This window comes from Oncorhynchus keta, chromosome 5 (assembly GCF_023373465.1).
Source record: "Oncorhynchus keta strain PuntledgeMale-10-30-2019 chromosome 5, Oket_V2, whole genome shotgun sequence".
In the NCBI taxonomy this organism is placed as follows: Eukaryota; Metazoa; Chordata; class Actinopteri; order Salmoniformes; family Salmonidae; genus Oncorhynchus; species Oncorhynchus keta.
Genome location: NC_068425.1, coordinates 8275302 through 8301452, shown reverse-complemented (window position 1 = coordinate 8301452; position 26151 = coordinate 8275302). Strand labels below are relative to the sequence as shown.

The 26151-nt window shown below is 42.1% G+C and overlaps 1 protein-coding gene across 1 annotated transcript; it reads left to right on the top strand.

Annotated features, from left to right (window-relative positions):
* The first annotated feature begins 10020 nt into the window (after window positions 1-10020).
* Window positions 10021-13282, top strand: LOC118384779 (homeobox protein Hox-B1-like). The gene is made up of 2 exons (XM_035771510.2): window positions 10021-10730; window positions 11743-13282. The coding sequence occupies exons 1-2, from the start codon at window positions 10100-10102 to the stop codon at window positions 12060-12062; spliced, it is 951 nt and encodes a 316-aa protein (XP_035627403.1). The 5' UTR covers window positions 10021-10099; the 3' UTR covers window positions 12063-13282.
* Window positions 13283-26151: the final 12869 nt, after the last annotated feature.

The following is a 26151-nucleotide window of genomic DNA, read 5'->3' as shown; positions in this document are numbered from 1 at the left end:
TATGTTTGTTGTTATGTCTATCTTTTTTAAAGACGTAATGAAGAACAAAGAAGAAAATAAGATAAATATCTATCTGAAGGGTAAGTTTGGAAAAAGTGTGTGGAGGGAAATACAAGAAAGCCCTTCCCACAATAAAACAATTTTAAGACGACATTAGGGAATACTGGTAATGTGATGTCATAGAACAGTTTCTGCCGCTGATTGGCTGAAAACCTGGGGCGTGGGGTGGTTGGAATTGTCAACAAAGCAACATGACAGAAAAAAAAAAAAAATTCAAACTACAGTTTGTTTCTTTGAGAAGATTTCTAAAGCAATCTGTGCATTTTAACAACAGCTACAGTGGGGCAAAAAAAGTATTTAGTCAGCCACCAATTGTGCAAGTTCTCCCACTTAAAAAGATGAGAGAGGCCTGTAATTGTCATCATAGGTACACCATAACTATGACAGACAAAATGAGAAAAAAAATCCAGAAAATCACATTGTAGGATTTTTAATGAATTTATTAAAAAATTATGGTGGAAAATAAGTATTTGGTCAATAACAAAAGTTTAACTCTATACTTTGTTATATACCCTTTGTTGGCAATGACAGAGGTCAAACGTTTTCTGTATGTCTTCACAAGGTTTTCACACACTGTTGCTGGTATTTTGGCCCATTCCTCCATGTAGATCTCCTCTAGAGCAGTGATGTTTTGGGGCTGTTGCTGGGCAACACGGACTTTCAACTCCCTCCAAAGATTTTCTATGGGGTTGAGATCTGGAGACTGGTTAGGCCACTCCAGGACCTTGAAATGCTTCTTACGAAGCCACTCCTTCGTTGACCGGGCGGTGTGTTTGGGATCATTGTCATGCTGAAAGACCCAGCCACGTTTCATCTTCAATGCCCTTGCTGATGGAAGGAGGTATTCACTCAAAATCTCACGATACATGGCCCCATTCATTCTTTCCTTTACACGGATCAGTCGCCCTGGTCCCTTTGCAGAAAAACAGCCCCAAAGCATGATGTTTCTACCCCCATGCTTCACAGTAGGTATGGTGTTCTTTGGATGCAACTCAGAATTCTTTGTCCTCCAAACATGACGAGTTGAGTTTTTACCAAAAAGTTATATTTTGGTTTCATCTGACCATATGACATTCTCCCAAACTTCTTCTGGATCATCCAAATGCTCTCTAGCAAACTTCAGACGGGCCTGGACATGTACTGGCTTAAGCAGGGGGACACGTCTGGCACTGCAGGATTTGAGTCCCTGGCAGCGTAGTGTGTTACTGATGGTAGGCTTTGTTACTTTGGTCCCAGCTCTCTGCAGGTCATTTACTAGGTCCCCCCGTGTGGTTCTGGGATTTTTGCTCACCGTTCTTGTGATCATCTTGACCCCACGGGGTAAGATCTTGCGTGGAGCCCCAGATCGAGGGAGATTATCAGTGTCTTCCATTTCCTAATAATTGCTCCCACAGTTGATTTCTTCAAACCAAGCTGCTTACCTATTGCAGATTCAATCTTCCCAGCCTGGTGCAGGTCTACAATTTTGTTTCTGGTGTCCTTTGACAGCTCTTTAGTCTTGGCCATAGTGGAGTTTGGAATGTGACTGTTTGAGGTTGTGGACAGGTGATACTGATAACAAGTTCAAACAGGTGCCATTAATACAGGTAACGAGTGGAGGACAAAGAGGAGCCTCTTAACTTCTTGCGTCGAGCCAACCCGGATCCGATATCACGACTACAGCCTCAAGCCCATTACCATAACGCAACGTTAACTATTCATGAAAATCGCAAATGAAATGAAATAAATATGCTAGCTCTCATGCTTAGCCTTTTGTTAACAACACTGTCATCTCAGATTTTCAAAAATATGCTTCTCTACCATAGCAAACTAGCATTTAGCATTTAGCGTTAGCATTTAGCATTAGCATTTAGCGTTAGCATTAGCAGACAACATTTTCACAAAAACCAGCAAAAACATTCAATAAATCATTTACCTTTGAAGAACTTCGGATGTTTTACATGAGGAGACTCTCAGTTATATAGCAAATGTTCAGTGTTTCCTGAAAGATTTTTTTGGGCTGGAGAAATCGGTCCGTTTGGTGCGTCACGTTTGGCTACCAAAAAAAAAACCGAAAATTCAGTTATCCAAACGCCAAACTTTTTTCCAAATTAACTCCATAATATCGACTGAAACATGGCAAACGTTGTTTAGAACCAATCCTCAAGGTGTTTTTCACATATCTCTTCAATGATGTATCGTTCCTGGAAGTATGAGTCTCCTTCTGTATCGCATGGTAAAATAATTGCCACTGGGAATTACGCACCAAATTAGACAAAGGACACCGGACGGCCCCCTGGCAAATGTAGTCTCTTATGGCCAATCTTCCAATGATATGCCTACAAATACGTCACAATGCTGCAGACATCTTGGACGAACGGCAGAGCGCATAAGCTCGTTCACAGCATATTCACAGCCATATAAGGAGACCAGAGTAAAACAGAGCGTCAAAAATCCTGCTCATTTCCTGTATGAAGTTTCATCTCGGTTTTGCCTGTAAAATCAGTTCTGGGGCACTCACAGATAATATCTTTGCAGTTTTGAAAACGTCAGAGTGTTTTCTTTCCAAAGCTGGCAATTATATGCACAGTCGAGCATCTTTTTCGTGACAAAATATTGCGCTTAAAACGGGCACGTTTTTTTTATCCAATAATGACATAGCGCCCCCATAGGTTGAAGAGGTTAAAGAAGAAGTTACAGGTCTGTGAGAGCCAGAAATCTTGCTTGTTTGTAGGTGACCAAATACTTATTTTCCACCATAATTTGCAAATAAATTCATTAAAAATCCTACAATGTGATTTTCTGGATTTTTTTTCTCATTTTGTCTGTCATAGTTGAAGTGTACCTATGATGAAAATTACAGGCCTCTCTCATCTTTTTAAGTGGGAGAACTTGCACAATTGGTGGCTGACTAAATACTTGTTTTGCCCCACTGTATCTTCTGCTGTAGAGGTAACCTTCCTGGTCTTCCTGTCCTGTGGCGGTCTTCATGAGAGCCAGTTTCATCATAGCGCTTGATGGTTTTTGCGACCGCAGTAGAAGAAACTTTAAACATTTTAGAAATGTTCTGAATTGACTGACTTTCATGTCTTAAAGTAATGATGGACTGTCGTTTCTCTTTGGTTATTTGAGAGGTTCCTGCCATAATATGGACTTGGGCAATCGTCTATACACCACCCCTACCTTGTCACAACACAACTGATTGGCTAATTTGCATTAAGAATGAAAGAAATTCCACAAATTAACTTTTAATGAGGCACACCTGTTAATTGAAATGCATTCCAGGTGACTATCTCATAAAGCTGGTTGAGAGAATGCCAAGAGTGTGCAAAGCTTTCAACAAGGCAAAGGGTGGCTACTTTGAAGAATTTCAAATGTAAAATAGATTTTGGTTTATTTAAAACTTTTTGGGGTTACAGCATGATTCCATATGTGTTATTTCATAGGTTTTGATGTATTCACTATTATTCTACCATATAGAAAATATAAAAAATAAAGAAAAAACCTTGAATTAGTTTTTGCATCCAAACCTTTGACTGGTACTTTATATAATTTTATATACGTGTTTATTTATTTTTTGGGACCAATCACAAACTGGGCGTTGTCCCTAACATCCTAATGAGCGGGCCACCACTGTCGTAGAATCAAAAACATCAAGCATCCACTGGTTACCAAAACATTACCCTTTGCAGTACCATATCTAGCCAGCAGTGGAGACAACTATATGGATTCCATAGTGACAGGATGCCTGGCCACATTCCTCCAACATTTTCATCAATCAATCACAGTATAATAGTGCCTTCATTTTGTTGTGATACAGCCTGAATTCAAATGGGATTACATGTATTTTTCTCAGGCATCTACACACCCCATAATGACAAAGTGAAAACTTTTTCGAAATTGATGCAAACTTATTGAAAATGAAATATCTAATTTACATAGGTATTCATAGTCCTGAGTCAATACTTTGTAGAAGCCCGTTTGGTGGCAATTACAGCTTTGAGTTGTCTTGGGTATGTCTGCATCAGCTTTGCACATCTGTATTTGTGGATTTTCTCCCATTCTTCCTTGCAGATTTTCTCAAGCTCTGTTAAGTTAGACAGGGAGCAGCAGTGAACAGCATGTCTTTCCACCGATTTTCAATAGGATTCAAGTCTAGGCTTTGGCTGGGCCACTCAAGGACTTTCACATTCTTTTTCTGAAGCCGTTCCAGCATTTCTTTGGCTGTATGCTTGGGGTCATTGTCCTGTTGGAACATAAAAATTCTCCCCAGTCAAAGGTCTTTGCACTCTAAAGCAAGTTCTCATCAAAGATTGGCCTGTATTTAGCTCCATTCATTGTTCCCTTTATCCTTACAGGTCTCCCAGTCCCTGCAGCTGAAAAGTATCCCCCATATGCTGCTGATGCTCCCAGTCCCTGCAGCTGAAAAGTATCCCCCATATGCTGCTGATGCTGCCACCACCATGCTTACCAGTGGGGATGGTGTTAGACGGGTGATGAGCTGCGCCTGGTTTTACATTTTTGTCTCATCGGCCCACAGAATCTTTTACCTTATGATCTCAGAGTCTTTCACATGCATTTTATTTTGCAAACTCCAGGCATGCTGTCATGTGCCTTTTTCTCAGGATTGGCTTCTGTCTGGCTACTCTCCCACAAAGCTCAGATTTGTGAAGTGCTGTAGAGATTGTTGTCCTTCTAGCAGGTTCTCCCATCTCAGCCAAGGAACTCTGTAGTTCTGTCAGAGTGGTCATTGGGTTCCAAGTCACCTCCCTGACCAAGGTCGTTCTTGTCCTGTTGCTGAGTTTGCTCGGATGGCCAGCTCTAGGCAGAGTCTGGTTATTTCTATATTTTTTCCACTTCCAAATGATGGAGACCACTGTGCTCTTGGAAACTTTCAACACTCTAGAAATGGTTTAATACCCTTCCCCAGATATATGCCTCATCACAATTCTCATAGATCTACTCACAATTCCTTGGACTTCATGCTATAGTTTCTGCTCCGACATGCACTGTCAACTGTGGGACCTTATATAAACAGGTGTGTTTTGCTCTAAATCATGTCCAAATAATTGAATTGGCCACAGCTGGACTCCAATCAAGTTGTAGCGATATCTCAAGGACTATCAAAAGGAAATTGGATGCACTTGAGCTCTGTTTGGAGTTTCATAGCAAAGGGATGTGAATACTTATGTAAATGAGATCTTTCTGTGTTTAATTTTCACTTTGTCATTATGGGGTATTGTGTGTAGATCGGTGAGAAAATTCTTAATATTTATTTTGAATTCAGGCTGTAACACAACAAAATGTGGAATAAGTCAAGTTGGTATGATTACTTTTTGAAGGCACTGTACATTAATTTGGCAAATTAGAGAAGTGATATAATAGTGCAATGGTATATTGAGTTTAGAGCAACTGGTCCATATCACTAGAATACTACGAGACTAAGCTATCCATGAAACACAACAAACACCCCACTCATTTCTATCATTCTGAATATCAAAACACATAGCACCATATGAGTGTCTCTGAGCCTCACTACGTTCACCTTCTCAAAGCTCGTGAGACAAAATGCAAAAAAGTCAAAGCTATGTGTGTACAGTACACAGAGTGAGTTAACATCCCTGAGAGAACACATCAAATACACTTTCCTTGCTTGGATAGAGCTGGAGGACAGTAGCTTTGCATGTAGGTAAATATTGTTGTCCGTATCTGGAGGCAGTAGGACATGTCTGAAAATAAGGGTCCGGTGATGATGGCATCTCCACGCTCAGCCAGCTGAAACGAAAACAGCAGCGTATACTGACGCAAATCGCATAGCGCCATTTGCATCATCATTTGCAAAAACACTTGGGCAGAGTCCTTTGGGCTGTGTCTCAAATGACACTTAATTCCCTATATTGTGCATTATGGGATCCAATGGAACCTGGTCAAAAGTAGTGGACTAAATAGGGAATAGGGTCCTGGTTAAAAAGCAGTGCACTAAATAGGGAATAGGGTGCCATTTGGGACAGAGCCTTGGTCAATGCCAGATCGCAGCATCGGAGCACTTGAGGATGGAGGAGAGGATGATGCCACTGCCACTATGTAGAGTCAACAGAGTCTGGCTGCAGTGACATTGCTAACAAAACAAGGCTTGTAGATTGTGATGTAATGATTATGATTTTAGCCGCCCATCTGCATCTGCTGCGTGATTCATGTCAGCTAACAAAACAACAGGGCACAGCCTGCTTTGGGGATCAGACAAGTACCCAAGGGCAGCATAGAAGGCCACATTCAGATCCAGAGTGTACACTGCAAATAACCCAAGAGAGTGTTCCAAACCTTCTCAGATATATTTGCCCCCCTTTGGACTCACACTAGCCACGACACCAATACGACAAACCCAGGTCTCCTGTGTGCAACCAAACAGTGTTAACCTGCTAAGCTGAAGATCACGGAGCCAACATAAGTCTTCACAGGTCTCAAGCAAAGTTACTTAACATGTGAGCGTGGTGAACCAGACATAATGGTCTGGGAAAATGAAGAGGTTTTAGGGCTATACTTCAGCTGTAATATCATGTCTTAAAGGAATTCCTGACTCATTCTTAAAGATTCCTCTTTACACTTAGGGCCTAAGTGTTCCTTATCTAGAATCAGCCCTGGAATATTGCACGGAGCAGTAGACCAACTAAAGGGGGAAAAATGATTTGGCTTTATGCAAGAGAATCATATTAAACACAACATAAAGATGTTAACATAACTTTCTCCACTTTCAAGCATTGGGGCTTTTTTTAAATCCACTGGGCTATCAATACAATTATATTCATAATGTAGCCGTATTTATTGTTTCTCTTTCATTCGCTATTATCCTCCCTTATAAACCACTAATATAGCCTACTATTTTCATTATAGTTTTATTATGATTACAGGCTGTGAAATCAAATGGATTCTTGTATAATGTTCTCATAAAATGTTTTTGTTATCATTTCGAGTGGTACTACAAAGATAACTTTTATGCTCCTGAACAGATAAAACAAGCTGGAATGGGACGCATTAAAAACGTCGCTAAGAAGACTTCGAAGTCCCTGAGTTGTTGTTACCTCGTCGTACCGCTAGGTGGGTCCTACTAGTGTCATTACCATTTGCTTGTATGGCCGTATCTGTTCTGTTTGTTAGCAGTTTCTGTGAAGGGATTACATGCTGCGAAGTGTTAAGAAGGGGGCAATGATCAGAGCGTTAGATTCTAATCCCTGTTTACATTTGCATTTGAATTCATTTTTAGATGGATTAAAATTTCTTTCTCGGTGACCTTTCGTTAACCTCGCAGCTAACTGTTGATTTTGCCACAACAGTTTGTTTACAGCAGAAATGTAGCCGAATGTTTCCTCAATGGCCTATAAAAGTCTGCAATGTCAATGACTGATTGTGTTAAGGTAAATTATATGTTTATTATAAACTCACGAACGTTGCTATATTGGAGAGCATATTAGCTGTTACATTTTTTTTCAATAATCCCAAAAAGTTTTTTCATAAATAAACGAACACAAATGATCGAAGGAATTCGTAGCCTATGCATAGTCAGATGCGTCCGTGCATTAAATCCCTCCAATAGGAAAATTGCCCATTCAATGTGAAAATACCAATAACAATTTCCATAGTTAATTAATATTTTAATAAACGTTTAACATATATATTTAGTTTTATCTGGAGCGTAGTGTACAACGTGTAATGGTATTTGTATATGATTGTAGGCTATTGCTTTTTATTTCATTTTCTACCTTTTTTTTTATTGTTAACAATTTGTAGTGTTTATTGAAAGGTACCATGTAACAAATAGGCCTGCTATAACCACAAACAAACACAGCCTAATGTGGGCAATTCGTTTACACCTAGCTTTTAAAACGTTTTGCAGGCCGCTTGCTCATTGGTAGATTGAATAGCGTTTGGACGTTTTTTTTTACTTTTCATTTCCAGCTTGAATAACTTTCAGAAATAAATTATTATTTAAAAACAAAGTAATGTTTTATGTTAAAGTGAAGGATAGACATGTATGCATTGTTTTACTTTAATGCATGGCTAGTTTACTTTTTTTTCTTCATAAGATTATTGTTAATGAAAATGACAACATCCCAGATTAGAGTTCACGTCTAACACAGTCGATAAAGAATATAATGTAATCTAGCCTATGTTTTGCATTGAATAAACAAAGATCGATTGTGAGTTTAAAAAACATAGCTGTTTAGAATAAGAACAGCCGTTTTGAGTGTCAATAAAAGTATTAAGCTCTAGTTTAAAACTCCAATTGAAACAAGAAAGCAAAATCAAGATAGCACATCATTTTATTGTTGTTATTAAGGCGTTAAAACGCTCCTCAACTAATGATATGGGTCACTCGTCAAGGGCAGTGTGCTGTGTGTGTGTGAGGGGATGGTGGGGGTAAGCAGGTTGAGATGGGGTTTTCTCCTGAGAAATGCCAGGCCTGGTTGACTTGCTTGCAATCAATGTTTTCTGAAGAAACATGCTGAGGTTAACCAAAATACTGAATTTTTCCGATATGGTCAATGACAAAATGATTGTAAACTGAGTAAACTACTAAACCTATAAAGACCGACTATATAACCAATTAATAATATTTAGAAAACTAGGACTACTTTGCAGTGAGGCAGCATATCGAATGACTCTATGGGTTGGCTCTACTAAACCGATAAGCACATTTGAGGGGTGGTTAACTAAAATGTTGGGAGTACTCTTAAGAGAGAAAAGATATCGCCAAGGTAAACAACAAGCTACTTGGTTTGAACTTTTGGCCGCGCAATGCAACCATCCTGTTCTCATGGATGCGAGCCGAACAGTAAACATCCTGACAAGTAACAAATTACTGTGGGCGTAGTATTGTTAGTCCCTCTCGTCCACCATGTATCAACGAGCAAATATATTAGAGATTCTTCAGTCTCCCTCCTTTGAGCGTGGGCTGCTTCATGAACAGGCAGACTTTCTTACCTATTGTCACCACAATTAATCATTAGCCTTTGCCATTTCCTCTTCTTTTTCACCTCTGCCACCTTACGCTTGTTAACCACTGGTCTAGACAACTCACCCATTACACTATTGACGGCGTCCTGGTTGTTGTGGAATGTGGATGACAAAATGTATCACATTTCAACATATGTATAGTGCCTCTTAATATGCTCAGTAATACTTTTTCTGCCTTCATAAGCACAAGGTTCTATTCAACACTTATGGAACTGTACATACAAAGGACTCCGTAACAGTGAAAGATATCTTGACTTCTTTCGGCTGGTCTTTCTGCTACCAGAAGGCTTTGCTGTCGGCCTAACCTCGTTTCTGTAATAGATCAGCTCATTGATTAAATTAGATAGACCAATGCAGGCTCGGGACCGATCTGAAAACGATGGCGTCACTTCCAATCCGAGTGTTAAACAGATTTCAACCCAAAAACAGATATTGGGTTCTGTGGTGAGCCCTTTTCGCTTGGGCCAGAAGTATCTAATGACATTATGCAGTCCTCGTTGTGTAATGCTGGCCAGGCCATGGTGGATGTTATGTGTTTAGTTGTAGCAATGAGAAAAGTGCATCCACCTCTCACCATAGCTCAACCCTCTGATAGGCCTAACCAAATGGACTTCTACACTTTTAAAGTAAGTATAGGGAATCCAATAATAGGGGAGAAACGAAATGGGGGGATAGCGAATATCCAACTCTTTCTTTATTTCATTCTCTGCCGGTTCGGGAGAGGTTTCTTCAGAGGGGTTTGACATATACGTGCTGTTATCAGATTGATGGGCCGGTTTGATTGAAGTGGCTTTGTCATGCAAATGTCAGCCGCGTGATCGATGATCGCGGTGCGCTGACAAACTTCTGGAGGTCCCCATCACCATTGGCGCCGTGACGGCTCACGTGACCAGCAGCTGAGGTTAAAAAAAAGTGTTATAGGGAATCCCAGGGTGACTTCTCCGTGAGGTGAAAGCTTCTTTTTTTCTCTTCCACATGACATACCGAGAGGTTGCAGGGTAGGAGGAATCCCCCGAAACGCAGGTTGATCCTCCGTCATCAATTGCGCATGGAGAATTCCAGAATGAACTCTTTCATAGAGTACTCAATTTGTAGCCGTGGACCGAACGCCTACTCACCCAAGTCCGGATACCACCACTTGGACCAAGACTTCCCGGCCCCTTTTCAAACGGGCTCCGGCACAACAAGTGATAACGGCGATGGACGGCTTTACGTGGCGGGCAGCGCCCAGGCAGTGGTGGCCCAACATCAGCACCAGAGCAGTAGCTACGCGCATCATCATCAGCCCCAGTCGCATCATGCCAACATGGTCCTTCCATATGGCAGTACAGGGACTGCGGGATATGGGACGGAAGCGTGTGCAAACCCGGACTATGGACACCCACAATACTTTATCAACGAGCAGGACGGGATGTACTATCAATCAACGGGCCTTTCCGCCTCCAATGTAGGCCCCAACTACGGCTCCCTGGCCGGGGCATACTGCGGGGCGCAGGGGGCTGTCCCAGCGGCACAGTACCAGCACCACGGCTGCGAGGGCCAGGACCACCAGCGGGGTTATTTGCAGAGCACCTATGTTGACATTTCGGCCTCTCGGGAGAGGGAGAAGGACGCAGAGCAAACACCACAAGGAAAGACTTTCGACTGGATGAAAGTCAAGAGGAACCCCCCTAAAACAGGTGAGATGGGAGAGTCCAAAGAAAAATCTGACCCATGCACGAAATCGAAACGTTCTTGTCAGATAAGGTAATTCAAAGTTCATTAGGTCCACCAGGTGACCCAAACACGTCGACCCACCGCTCAGGTAGGCTAATGGATGTGGTATGCAAATGCACATGCACTCTCCAGCCCCATAAGGGACATGACTGAGGACTGAGGATAGTGTTGCCTCACTCCACTATCTCTGATCCACAACATATGGGGATTTCTCAGCACCATTCCGAGTCATAGCGGTATCTCTGACCAGACATGCCTCTGGTAGATTTGCTTGAAGTGTTATTTTCTCCCCGTCTACTCAGCCTTTGCACTAATGCATCGAGCAGACGTGCTTTCTTACGCCCTAGGAAGTGACCCAACTCTGTTATCTTTAACTTGTCCCAGTTCTCGTTTCAGTTGTCCTCCATTGTATTCCCCAGCCTTTCCTTCCTCGCCATGCTTGGCCCGTCTGAATTGAGTGCACCGACCCACGTTTTAACCTCACGTAGTAGGCCTGCTACCGTGGGCATAGATCGTAAAATATTACCGTCGGAATATGGAAGTACACGTATCAAATGCGTGTATGTCTCCCCCAACGTGGGGCAGCTTTAGTTCATTCTTCAGGAGTGAGTAATGGGAAAAGAAGTAGGAGGTTGAGTCTGTGAACTTACCTATATACAGTAGTCAACAGTTTGGGGCTTGAAATGGTTGGGTGCGTAATTGATGAACCCTTTAGTATGACATTAGTATGACATTATCCAAATCATTTAATCATTAATAATGATTTATGCGGTATTGGTGTCAAATCACACCTTTTTTTCTCTTTATGGGCTTAAACATTTAACGACGGATTGGTGAATTTAAATTAATATGACTTCGAATATGGGACAATTTTCATATTTTACACATACAATTTCCATATTTTAGGCATACAATCTATTCCAGATTATAATGCGTTTCTCCCCTCTTTCCTTCTCTCTCTCTCTTTTTTCACAGCTAAAGTGGCTGACTATGGAATGGGACCCCAGAACACCATCCGCACCAACTTTACAACCAAGCAGCTGACCGAGCTCGAAAAGGAATTCCACTTCAGCAAGTACTTGACGCGGGCCAGGCGCGTGGAAATCGCCGCCACCCTCGAGCTCAACGAAACGCAGGTGAAAATCTGGTTCCAGAACCGCAGGATGAAACAGAAGAAGCGCGAGAAAGAGGGCCTGGCCTCAGCCTCGAGCACGGGTTCCTCCAAGGACCTGGAAGACAACTCGGACCATTCCAGCTCCATTTCTCCTGGCGCGTCTCCCAGTTCCGAGACCTAATGGACCAAATAAACTGCAACTTGCAGACACTGAACTTCAAAGTGATGAACTCGAATGGGAAGAACAAGTGAACGAATTGATAATAAGTCAAAACATTCCTATCCATGCTTGAATAGACTATTCCACCCGTTATGCAACACGTCTGTAAGAGGAGTTTGTTTTGTATATGATTTAAACTCAAATAATATTTTCGAAACGCACACTTCGAGGGAGAAAAAACGAGGTGACAAAGGCACAACTGTGGATGATGTGCGCAACATCTTTCTAGACGAGACGTTGCTTTCCACCCCACAAAATCTGTTTGGATGTACAGGGTCGTAAAACTTCATACCCACGACTATTGGAGTGATGCACTTTTGCATGTTTACAAATCTCAAAGCGAGCCTTATAATAATGTTTATACAGGGAGCCTCTTGGCAAAACATAGTATTGTTGAATTTATTTCTATTTTGTAGTGTTTAAAAAAAATGTATTTCTTCTTATTTGTATAGAGGTTTTGACATTAAACGACTTTACCGTCAGTAAGTTAGATAGAAAGGGTTCATGTGTTACTGACTCTTTGCACTATAGAATTATTACTTTACACGGGAAGTTGTGTGTGTGATTTGGCGATGTTCTTTAATTGAAATATACAGTGAAATGACTCATTTAAACACGAGCGGGTGGATTACCCAAAGCTATTCACTCTAGTAATGTCAACACATGTCTGTATAGCCAATTGTTATTGTCTAAATAGCAGACGTGAACTAAACCTATACAGGGAATGGTTCATGCAAGATGACGTTATCCAACATGACGAATGATGATTAGAGGGAGTATTTATATTATTAAATGGCCAGAGGATAGAAAACGTTTATCATGTCATACAACTAAAAGGAAAGTTTATTGCAACTTTTAACACCTGCCTGAGTGAAACCAACTCGACAATTTACTTTTGAATTAGGCCTTTTTGGATTAATAGGCTGTAACTTTTCCAGGATGGAGTCAAACGTTTTGATAATAGGCTAGTGTCTTGCGAAAAACAGGGTAATCTGAAGTTAGTTTTATTTTCTACGGTTAGGCCTACATTTCTATTTCAAGGCAATAGGAGTGAATTGTATTATTTGTATGTGCAGATCGACTGAGTTGTATTAGTTAATGTCTGTTTTACATGTTTTGGAAAGGATCTCAATCAATGCTGGTTCATCTCTGTCTACCTCAAATAAAAATAAGATATTGCAGATTGTGTTGTTAGTTTTATTATCATTTATGGTAGTTAACGTGCATTTATAATATTTCTTAATGAATATATTGATTGTAAACATTAAAAAAAGTTTATTCCATGAGGCCTATGCAAATACGCAGCATGAACCAGGGCATAGAGTAGTCTATAGCCTATTTGTTGCCATGGTCGATTCCTTTTGAATGAGTTTTGTCCCAAAATATGTGATAGCTAGTAAATCACACACGTGACATACAGGTAAAGTATTTCAATGGTATTACCGCGTACAGTAAGTCTACCCTTGGTTTGACCCCCGAGGAATTTACGAAACTAACCCAACACGCCCAATAGTGTTGCCCTGCACGCTGCATGGGGTGGGGAATGTTGCGGTGCATTCCAGGTGGCTCGCGCTGACCTTTTTACCTATGGACGCCTCTGGAATATCTAAACATGTAAACATACTCTCACCTCCTCAAGTCGCTCTCCGCCTCACACTCTCCGTAAAGGCTCAAAACAAACATTCTCTGAAACACACCCTTGAAGGTTTGGCGAGGTAAACTCATGAGAAAAAAACCCATTCTTCAGTGAGCGGTGTTGTTTGTCCATGTTCAGGCCTATCAAGGTCTCATCAACATATGACAATGCTGTCCCCATGCGTGACCCATGCAGGTGAAGACTAAACAGAGTACATACAACTGGGAATAAAAGTCATATACAGGCGTAGACGGCCAACCTGGATGTACGTACAATGCCTTTAGCCCACGGCAAGACTGTTTACTAAACAATCTTCTGATAATAAGCCAGGTGTATGATAATTAGGCCGACATAGAACACAATAGATGCTATTTCAATTATTAGTACCATGCAGGTATATCACAATATTGTGTTAATACAGACCACTATATTTGTAATAAAAAAACGTTCAAAAGTTGTAGTAGTTACAATGTTTGGCTATTTCAAACACTGAACTTTGATTAGCAGGTACATTTGAATAGGGATGTGGGGGTTCTTTTTTGACTGTGTGTGTCAAGCTCGATCATCAGCACACACACACACACACACACACACACACACACACACACACACACACACACACACACACACACACACACACACACACACACACACACACACACACACACACACACACACACACACACACACACACACACACACACACACACACACAGGACGAACCGCTGCTTCCACTTCACCTATTAAACAATGACTTATCAACTGATAAAATGACGTACAACTATATCTGCTGATGGTGGGGGTCTTATTTGACAGTTGCTGAGCTTCATTCATCGTTGACAACTATAATACTCAACAGCATGGTTCTTTCTGGGGCGGCAGGGTAGCCTTGTGGTTAGAGCGTTTGACTAGTAATCGAAAGGTTCTAAGTTCGAATCCCCGAGCTGACAAGGTACAAATCTGTCGTTCTGCCCCTGAACAGGCAATTAACCCACAGTTCCTAGGCCGTCATTGAAAATAAGAATTTGTTCTTAACTGATCTGCATTACTAAACTAGTCATTCCGCAAAATAGGTGACGTATGAAATTTTATAGACATATATTATATTGCTTTTAATGTACACTTTTAGAGAGGCCATAAACGTTGTTATAGTGTGAAGAGTAAGATCACAATAACTTACAATAAAGGACAGACTCCATTGTAATATATACATTATAATGCAACATAAAATCGTGCATGATAGTACTGTGGATCCACACAGTGGCAATGACGTGCCCTTGTGACCATCTGGGGTGAAGTTGGTGTTAGTTTCAAACCTGCTGTTTGGGCGTTTGGCCTGTGCTCCCCCCTGCACTCCCTCTGCAGAACTTTGATCCTGCGGCTGATCCCCGCAGTGGCGTGCACATCGTCACAGAATGACGAAGACTCTATAGGCCTACTATGGTATACCGAGTTGTCCAAACAGGCCGTTGTATAGGCCGTGGGTCTCCAACAGGTAGCTCGCTGCCAACCTATGAGTAGCTCACCAAACAATTCTGAAAGTACATGCAATTTTCACGTGTTTCACCACAAACTGTCAAACAAATCTCACAAGTATCAGACACCGCAAGCTCCCAGCTATTATCTAATCAACACTTTGGCATTATCCAATTCCTGGTTAGCCAGTTTAAAAAGCCCAAACTAACACAATATCTGATAATTAATTTCCAACAATAATGCTCATGTCTGTCTGTGGGCCGGTCTGTGTGATGCGCGGTAGTCTATCACTCCGTGTGTAGCCAGTCGATATGATAACCGTCTTGTGGGTTGACAGAAATACTCTCCCGAAAATCTTCTCAATTATAACTTCAAAGTAGGCTTACCTGGCAGAAGTATATAATTTGTATCTATTATTTGTTATTTGCAAACTTTCCCATGAAATGGAGCAGCAGTAGTACAAAACCATAGCTAGACAGGCACATTAGATAGCACATTCCTCACTAGCTAGATGCACAATTAAAGAGCGAGATGCGCAATTAAGGGGGAATTACACATCTAATTCTATTTTTTTCGTTATCTTCCAGACCCAAAAAAAGGTCCTCAGATGTGATTTAAGCATTGGCATGGACTCAGAACATCCTGTTCCGTTGTTTGTCTATGAACAATTGTCAGTTTCTGAGTGAAAAAAATATCAATCTCAGACCAAAGATAAATAAAACTGAGAAAACATAATTTATAGGGCCCCCCTTAGTTGTTTATTAACCATTATTTTACCATATACAGCTGAAGTCAGAAGTTTACATACACCTTAGCCAAATACATTTAAACTCAGTTGTTCACAATTCCTGACATTTAATCCTATCAAAAAAGTCCCGGTTTCAGGTCAGTTAGGATCACCACTTTATTATTAGTATGTGAAATGTCACAATAATAGAATAGAGAATGATTTATTTGAGCTTTTATTTCTTTCATCACATTCCCAGTGGGTCAGAAGTTTACATACACTCAATTAGTATTTGGTTGCATTGCCTTTAAATTGTTTAACTTGGGCCACACATTTCAGATAGCCTTCCACAACCCTCCCACAATAAGTTTGGTGCATTTTGGCCCATTCCTCCTGACAGAGCTGGTGTAACTGAGTCAGGTTTGTAGGCCTCCTTGCTCGCACACGCCTTTTCAGTTCTGCCCACACATTTTCCATAGGACTGAGGTCAGAGCTTTGTGATGGCCACTCCAATACCTTGACTTTGTTGTCCTTAAGCCATTTTGCCACAACTTTGCCACAACTTTGGAAGTATCCTTGGGGTGATTGTCCATTTGGAAGACCCATTTGCGACCAAGCTTTAACTGATGTCTTGAGATGTTGCTTCAATATATCCATATAATTTTCCTTCCTCGTGATGCCATCTATTTTGTGAAGTGCACCAGTCCCTCCTGCAGCAAAGCACCCCCACAACATGATGCTGCCGCCCTCACGTTTTATGGTTGGGATGGTGTTCTTCGGCTTGCAAGCATCCCCCTTTATCCTCCAAACATAACGATGGTCATTATGACCAAACAGTTAAAAACAATTCATCAGCCCAGAGGAGATTTCTCCAAAAAGTACAATCTTTGTCCCCCATGTGCGGTTTTGGAGCAGTGGCTTCTTCCTTGCTGAGCAGCCTTTCAGGTTATGTCGATATAGGACTTGTTTTACTGTGGATACAGATACTTTTGTACCTGTTTCCTCCAGCATCTTCACAAGGTCCTTTGCTGTTGTTCTGGGATTGATTTGCACTTTTCCAAGCTGTTTAAAGGCAGTCAACTTTGTGTATGTAAACTTCTGACCCACTTGAATTGTGATACAGTGAATTATAAGTGAAATAATTTGTCTGTAAACAATTGTTGGAAACATTACATGTTTGTCATGCACAAAGTGGATGTCCTAACAGACTTGACAACTACTGTTTGTTAACAAGACATTTGTGGAGTGGTTGAAAAACGAGTTTTAATGACTCCACCCTAAGTGTATGTAAAATTTGACTTCAACTGTACACTGACAGAAAACAGTAAACTTTTTCTTGTACACTTAGGACCTGGGGAAGAGTTGCGGGGGAGAGGAGAAGAGAAGATGTGGCTATTTGAAAGCTAGGAAAGGTTGGAGACTACTGGTATATGCCCAAAACCAAAAATTCCCATGAATGATACTGGTATAAACCTTTCAGATAAACCTTCATATAATCTAGACATTTAATGTAGGCCAATAGGCAACATAATTTTGATAACAAATAATTTGAAGACATTTCTGTGTTTCACTAGGTGACCTGTTTTGATTATCTGTAAAGTGGAGCCCTGAACTATTGAACTATTAACCATTTGCCTTAAAACAAATCTCGTTTCAACTCATGTCAGGCTCACATACTCTCCCCAAAATCAAATAATTAATCAAAGATGAAAACAATATTTTCAGAAACCTCAGCCTCCTGAAATTGTGATGAGTTATGGAAGGAAAAAACAGAAGTCAGGGGGTAACCCGATGAGTTCACCCTGAAAGAATCTCAACCCTTACCCCCCTCCACATCTCCTCCCCTCCAGCCAAAGCAAGAATCGCGAGATAGCCCGTTCTAAATTTGCCACGCAATTAGAATGCCCAATTTAGCCTCTCTGAGCTAACAAGACGCGCTCGCAGTGGGCAGGTGAGTCCGAGGGCAAGCTTTACATCAGGTGTTGAGTTCTGGAGGGTGCTGACAACATGAGAGGGGATGGGAGTGTAGGGTGGGGGGAACTTTAGGGGGTGGGGGGTTACCAGTTGAGGAAACGAGTTTGACAACGTTTTTTTTCCAAGCTCTCTCTCGTGGCCTCACCTCTTCTCCAAAGTTTACGCAGACTTGACAGTTCCATTTCATCCACGACCCTCTGACGGACTGGTTCAATATTTACACAGGCGGATAGGTTTGCCCAGGCCCCTGCCTCAAACAGCCACGGCTTGCCAGCTTCGCTCTCCCCAGGCCCAGGTTCACCCCGAGTTCAGGCCCAAATTAATTCTCGAAAGGCGTGGGTCAGCCTGTCAGGAGCCGCAGATGAGCTTCCATCTCTCCGGGGTCATCTGCAGGTCTCTCTCTCCAAGCGCGCGTCCTGGATGGAGCAGCACTCGGGGCTCGCTTTGTCCTGCCCAAATTCTATAGGATCTCGTCGTTTCTTTTCTATTTTCCTTTCATTTTATTCAAACTAGGGTGTTCTCTTGTGTAAATGTACATTTTGGAGGCGATAAAAGGCCCAGCTTTTCAATCTCATGGCCAGCGAACCTGTTTCTACATGAATGACGGGAGTTTTGTTGTTCCTCTTGTTGCCTGTAAAAAGGTCAAAGTTCAGGCCTTCACTGAATACATGGATACATAAACTGTACGCATAATGTCCCGCGTCCACTCATAGCACAGACAGACCTGACATCAGAAATGGTTGTGTAAAACGTCACAAAAATGGTAGGCTATCTATCGGTGGCAAAAATGATATTTCAAACAATATAAACTTTCAAGTTAAATCATTAAAATTAGCCCACAAACTATTGTTTTCGATTTAGGCTAATTATGAAATAGGTTCAAAGGTCACAATTTGCATTGAGTTTTCAGAGATATCGTGTATTTACATTAGATGCTAGGCTATTTCTTGAGCGTTTACTATAGCTAACTAATTTACCAGAATGTGTCTAGTTAAAAAAAAAAAAATCAGTCGATGTAGACCTACCATTTCTGAAGTGGCCTTGTACAGCTAAATACTAACATGTTGATTACCAAACCCTAATAGTTAGTACAAATGCGTTTAAAAGTTGTGTAAAAGGACCCATGACAACTTTATTACAATGTTAGAATTCACAAGTTCACTTATTTTCTATTGTAAAAACGTAAAGGAGAAATACGGATCGTTTGAATCGTTATTCTGATATGCGACAATAGTTTCCACATATATATTTATTAAGCTTTTAGTATGATTATTATCGTTAATAATTGGTGTTGTTGTTTTTCCATTCTGACAGCCATTTTGGATGTCTAACTTCCGCCAATGCTGATTCTTCAAGGTATGTTTTTTTCTTTCTTTAAATGTAAATAATGTAATTACAAAAATAGATGTTACAGTAAACCGATGTAATCTAATATTCGCGAGGATATCTTAATCGAAATGTGTCTATATAGGCCTATAGTTATTATTATAGCCTAAGGATCGCAGCAGAACTATTTAGCATGAATTCATAAGCAAAAGCTCAAACAGCTTCGTAATAATCACTGGATCAAGCTTTCATGTTTTAATTTGTTCATAAAATATTAGTCGTCGTTTCATTAGACCTGTTTTCTATTAACATGTTTAGACAATATAGTTTTGAACTTACGTGCCTGCAACAACAACAAAAACAGTTGAAACTTTTTTGTTTCATTAAACATAATGCAGAAAATAGTGTAGGACAGACGGTATATGAGTCGGCAGGTAGCCTAGTGCTTTGAGCGTTGGGACAGTAACCGGAAGGTTGTGAGATCGAATCCCCGAGCTGATAAGGTAAAAATATGTCGTTCTGCCCGTGAACAAGACAGGGGCACTGTTCCTAGGCCCTAATTTTAAATACAAATTTGTTCTTAACTGACTTGCCTAGTTAATTAAAGGTTTAAAAAATATATAAAGGCTGTAGGCCCATGACATTATGACTTACAGAGCAGTATCAACACTTTGACGGGTCATAATAATAGCTGTAACGGAGCTAATGGACTGGCATCAAAGACATGGAAACCACCAGCCATTTCCCAAAGCACGTTCTCCCCAATTAAGGTGGGTCATAGAATGTACAGGGTGCCTTTCCAATGCTGCTCAATCGAATGAAGCATGAGAGCCCTGTGAGTGAGCCTCCCTGCAAGACATCATTTTACGAGCACTGTCGTTTTATCATGGTCCCACACCACGTCCAATGTTGCACAATATTTAGAAAGGAATAACAATATATCAGTACATATGGAAATGAATCCTTATAATACGAATCCTAAAATAAAAATACATTACATTTCAATAGCGACTAAATGCGTCTAAAATATTCTCAAACTCAAATTCATTTGAGCAAAACTATCCTCACAATCAAGGTAGATTTCTGGAGTGTAGTTTTTTTATTCCCCTTTTTTTTTGTAGTTTCAAGTGTTACGGACAGCCTCTTCCTACTTCGCATCACATTTTTGGGTGAATCCAGATCAAGAGGTTATCCGCATAACATTCCTAACTCCAGCGCACCGGAGTGAAAAAGTCCAGAGAAAACATCAGACACACAGATTGAATGTTCTCACAACGCAAAAGTTGAATTGAAAATTGTACAGAAACAGTTGAACCGAGGAGCTGTCTATTTTATAAGTATTAAACTTTCAACTACGTGACTGCTAGGGTGATGTCATGCTCAGGTGAGTGAAATGTGCCCACGCCTTTATGCTTTGAAGGGCTATAACCGTTTAACCCATATTATGTCATGATGTGCTAAATTAATAACAGGTGGTATGAGTCGATATGATATCTAGTACAGATAAGAGATGGTCATCCCTGAACTTTGGCCAAATGTGACTGTGGCCACCTATTCAATGAAGAAATAAAAGGATGGATGTGTACTAGGGGGCAACTGGGTTACACTGACGTAATTAACAAAATAGATAAAAACCATAATAACATGGACCTCTGGACTTGCATTCGTCTTTGTGAAGGACTGAGAGGGATCAGAGGTTGGCAGAACACAACACAGTTACAGCGGAAGAAAACGAGCTAACTTTTAGAGTGGGGACGTGTGTGTGTGGAGTGGAGTGAGCCTTGTCAGGTGGTTGGTTGTCAGGTGATTGAGGGAGGACTAGTTTGCTCCTTCCTGACCCCATGTCCTCATCCCCACCCAATCACACACACACCTTTACTTACTGGTGGGTGCTGAATGAAGCTGGCACAATAGCAATGTTTATCTTGGACTAACACTGCATGTGGACACTTGTTTCTCTTGGCACAGAGAGGAAATTAGCAGCTTGAGCTAAAATGCCATTCTGTTCCATTATTAGGGCCCAGGCAAGGGCTGATCAATCATGTAGACAACTATGACCACCCTGCAACCACACTAGGACCACAGTGGTCAAACAGCAAACACACCATCACCACAATCGATCAATTTCTGCTACTTCTGTGACAACCCAATGGTCCATCATCATTGATAAGGAACAAGCATCGGCAAATTACTTTCCAAACAATTTGTCTACATTTTATATTCCTCGTACTTTACTGACTTACATTAACACTCTCTTTTTTATAAGATACGCTAGCTACTAAATTGATTAATGTATATGAGACAATAAACCACATACAGGTAACTGCCAAAATAAAGGAAACACCAACATAAAGTGTCTTAATAGGACAGTGGGGCACCACGAACCACCAGAACAGTTTCAATGCTCCTTAGCATAGTGTCTGGAAATCTATTGGAGGGATGCGACGCCCTTCTTCCACGAGAAATTCCATAATTTGGTGTTTTGTTGAGGGTGGTGGAAAATGCTGTCTCAGGCACCGCTCCAGAATCTCCCATAAGTGTTTACTTGGGTTAAGATCTGGCGATGGAGATTCGTGCGCACCCACACCCACCCACCCACTCACACACTATCACTCACTCCCTATGCTCCTTTGAGACACCTCTTTCAAAGTCACCGAGATCTCTTCTTCTAGCCATGGTAGCCAAAATAATAAGCAACTTTGCATTTTATACATTGTCCTAATCACGATGGGATGTTAATTGCTTAATTAACTCAAGAAACACACCTATGTAGAAGCACCTGCTTTCAATACACTTTGCATCCCTCATTTACTCAAGTGGTTCCTTTATTTTGGCACTTACCCGTTACCTGTACATACAGTATGATCTCATTTCAACACCCATGACCACACGTTGACTGTGTTTCAACTTCAATGCCCTGACAACCTTACGGTCACTCATTATGGGTCCTTGGGTTGCCAGGTTAGACTGCCAGGTCTGGAACCCCCTGCCCCAGTAGATGAGTTTGTCTCTTGATTATGACTGCTGCCCACTCTGTCACCTCCGACTTGATGAAGACATCCTAACGTCACTGAGCCATCCAGTAAATCACTTGGGTTCAGTCGCAGAGTTGACAAACAGAGCGATGCATGCACGTCAGTGACATTTAGGGTCAAAGGGAGCGTGTCCATCAAATGTAAGCACCCTTGTTGGTCCCTCTAGTCCCCTACATTGACAATCCCTCTAATGTAATGTTTGTATTGGTCAAACATGCTACAGGCCAACCAAGCTATAGAAGTTGGCTTGACGTGTTCCAAGGGTCTTCAGATAATCGCTAGCGTCATGTCTTATGAAATAAGCACACAGAGGTACCTCTAAGATGTGTTGTGTGAGCACCAGTCAGTGTTTCGCCACAAACAGATTATTTGGGCTAAATCTAAATGAACAATGTTTCTCTTCTCCCCCCCTGTTTTTCTTGTGGTTTGTTGTAGTCCATCACAATCATGGGTTTGACTCCAACTCCCAGAATTCCCTAGAGCTTTGGAGTAAATTCAGACAGAGGAGGTGTGATGCTCAATGAAAGGTTTCAGACCGCAGACTTTCCCCACTGCATGCCCCTCTGACTCCGGTCTGAGCCTCAGCCATCACACAGGGTCTCCCATGGGCCTCTTCAGGGGCCCCACACTTAGAACTCCAAACAGAGGGAAAGCGATGGAAGTCGAAGAGAGTGAGAAAGAGAATGAGAGAGAGAAAACAAGGGGGAAATAGGGAGTTAAGAGAGGGATGAGGTAGGGAAAAATAATAGGAGGCAGGAGACTTAGGTTGATAAACAGGGCTAAAATAATTTATTACGTCTGGAAATGCACACACCATTACTACATTTTGCATACATATGCAAATATATTAACAGGATTCAGATATTTCTATACTACTTGCCCTCCCCTTTTCCTATTTTCATCCTCTCTTATTGCTCAGTCCTAATTTGTTCTCCCTCCCAAACCCTTTATTTCACTCTCTCTTCCCCTCTCTGTCTATTTGACCTGGTTTTGATTTGTCTTCCAATTTATTTATTCTCCATCTCTCTTGCTAGCTCTAACTTGCCCCTTGTATATCCCCAGCCCCTCTCTCTCTCCTCTATTCCCTCTCCCTCACCGCGTGTAAAAACAAGAGGCTGGATTCGGTTGGGCCGCTGATGCATGGCGTGTTGAAACCCATCTGCAGGAGCCGTCACTTTTCTCATCACCAGCGCTATCAATAAACAATGAGCTCTCTCCAATTATAGCCAGCTCCCGCTACCCGACACCCCCTCTCCCACTGCTAGCCAAGGAGGAGAGTGAGTGTGTGTGTTTGAGTGTGTGCGCATGGTGCGAGTTTGTGAATAAAAGAGTAACAGAGTGTGTGTGTGTTTAAATGTGAGTGTGTGTGCACGTGTGTGTGTGTGTGTGTGCAGGTGTATGTGTGTAATGGAGTGAGTGTGGTTGTTGTGGAAGGAGGAGGTAGGGTGGAGTGTTGGGAAGACAGGGTGACATGGAGACAGGTCAAACTCAGTGCATTTGCCCCGTCCCCTCCGAAACACCCACAGTTCACAGCGGGAGAGAGGAGAGGAAGGATGAAGGGCTTGAGGGAGGAAGGGGTTAAAGGCTGCAGGGGCAGGGGGTAAGGGCCGGTCAGCTGTCATTCCAAACATTTTTTTTTCTGCCCGTCCTTTTTCATGTTCGCGTCAGCAGTGCGTTGGTTGCGGTCCCGTGACCGGTCGGACAGCCATTCCTACCAAACCTTCCTTCCTCTTCCTCCTTCGCCAAGAATAACAGGAGAGCTCGGCCTGTCAGTCTCCTGTCCCTCCTGCCTGTCTGACTGTCCGCGTGCTAATTCTCAACATGTGGAACGGAACAGGAGAGGGGAGCTGGAGCTCATGAACTCGCCATGAATGTGTGGCACAGAGCTCATGTGTTTTCATGTGTTGGAGAATGTTGTCTGTGTGAGTCTCCATCTATCAAATGTTTCACTCCTCATGTACAAGAGAGTAATTGTACACTAAATGCAGAGCGAAACCACACCATATCCTATCTGAAAGGTTATGGAGAGGTGAAAGTGGTGGTGGGGGACAAGGAGGAGTTAAGGGGCAAGGTCAGGGCAGGGTCATCCACCGGCAACGTCCATCCACCATATCCATCTTCCATATCCTGCCCACTGACAACAAACACACAGACAGTATGTAGTTCCACCACTGTCTAAGGAACATCTCCAACTCCAGACCACCCCTCATCCCTGGCCAGCACATGCCCCCTTTTGATCCACTTGGCTTGTGTTGAGGCTGCAGCCTGGCTAGGTCTATGTCTGTGTTGAAAGGTCCAGCCAGGGAACCAGAGACCTGGGGAATTCCAACCAGCAAGCCTCAGTAGGAGTGCCCCTCCCTCTGGAAGCTTGTAAGCCATCAGGGCCTGTCAGGAGCCCAGCGGATGGAGGGGTATGAAGGGTATAGAGGGAGGGAGTGGAAAGATAGAGGGATGGGAGACAGGTGCAGCTCAGATGCAGAGGAGGAAAGCGAAACTCAGGTCAATTTATCTTCCCCAGACCTTTTACACCCTTCAGTGCCTGTCACTCTCCCCTCTTCTCCTTCCCTCAGTTCTCCTCTCCTGTAGCCCTCGCTTGGCATATTCCAGCTTGAACCATTCTTTGAAACTCTTAATAAGAGATAACACATTGTTAAGTTGATAGGAAGAGGACACATGCAATGACTGTACATGGGTTGGACCAATGGTGCAAGTAAATGAAAAAGAGAGGCATACCTTTCTCATCTGTTTTACATGCGCACAAATGTGTTTTGGTTTGATGGTGATGATGACAGTTTGGACCCTTTGGTCGCAGAACAAACACCAGAGGCTTGACATGTCTAAAGTTCTTTCTTTTTTTACAGAGGTTAACAGGTAGGAGAGGGTGAGCGAGAGAGAGAGGTCCCTGAGGCCACAGTAAGTTGACCTCCTGAATGGTTACAGCCAGGTCAGTCCAAGAGACTCGACACTCTCCCCTCCCTTCTCGTTTTTACAATTCTCCATGCAGGCCTTAGCAACACCCACAAAACCTATACAACACCTACACACCAAGCTTGTAGTATACAGCTAATTAAGTACAATCCCTTCATTGAGCAGTAAACAGTACATCAGGTCTACCCACCTGAGCATCATTTAGTACAATCACTTTCAATGCCAGCTAATTGAACAGGATAGTTTGAAATTACATTTTTATGGAAACATCTGTCTCTCCTTCTCCCTTCCCCCTCTACTCCCTTCTCCATATCTCCTCTCTTTCCCCTCTTTCCTGTCTTGTCCAGAGAGCCATTCATACCATGCTATAATCGGAGCTGATCTAGGGCTTAGCGTTACTAGACTGAGGTGAAGAGAAGGTGGGAGTTATGTGTGCCCCTGTCTGGACCAGAGTAAATCACAGCCACCCAGGAGAGAGACAGTGTGAGTCTCAGTATGGCTGTGGCTGGGATTCAGGCTGGGGCTGAGCTGGAGGTTGATTGGCTTCCATGAGGGAGATCCATCGGCCAGAGGCCTGTCCCTATAAATCAGAAGGATAATTAGGTGAGGAGAAGAGCTTAAGTGGGCCTATCACTGTGATGAATACGGGTCTTCCTGAGCTCTCCGGACAGACCCACGGGCCTTCTGGGTTGTTTACGAGCCGCGCCAGGAGAGAGAGGGAGTATAGGGTGACAGGGCTGGGGGAGTGATGGCTCCACAAGGATGAGTGTGTGTTTGTGTTTGTACAGTGGGGTCTGAAATGATTGACGTCCTTGATAAAGAGGAGCAATAATGACTGTATCAAATAAATCAAATACTGAGCCATACTGTACACTCCAAAGAAAATGGAAATTATATTATTTTCTACTAATACAATTGCTCAGATAAAGATTTTGTTTAACAAAACAT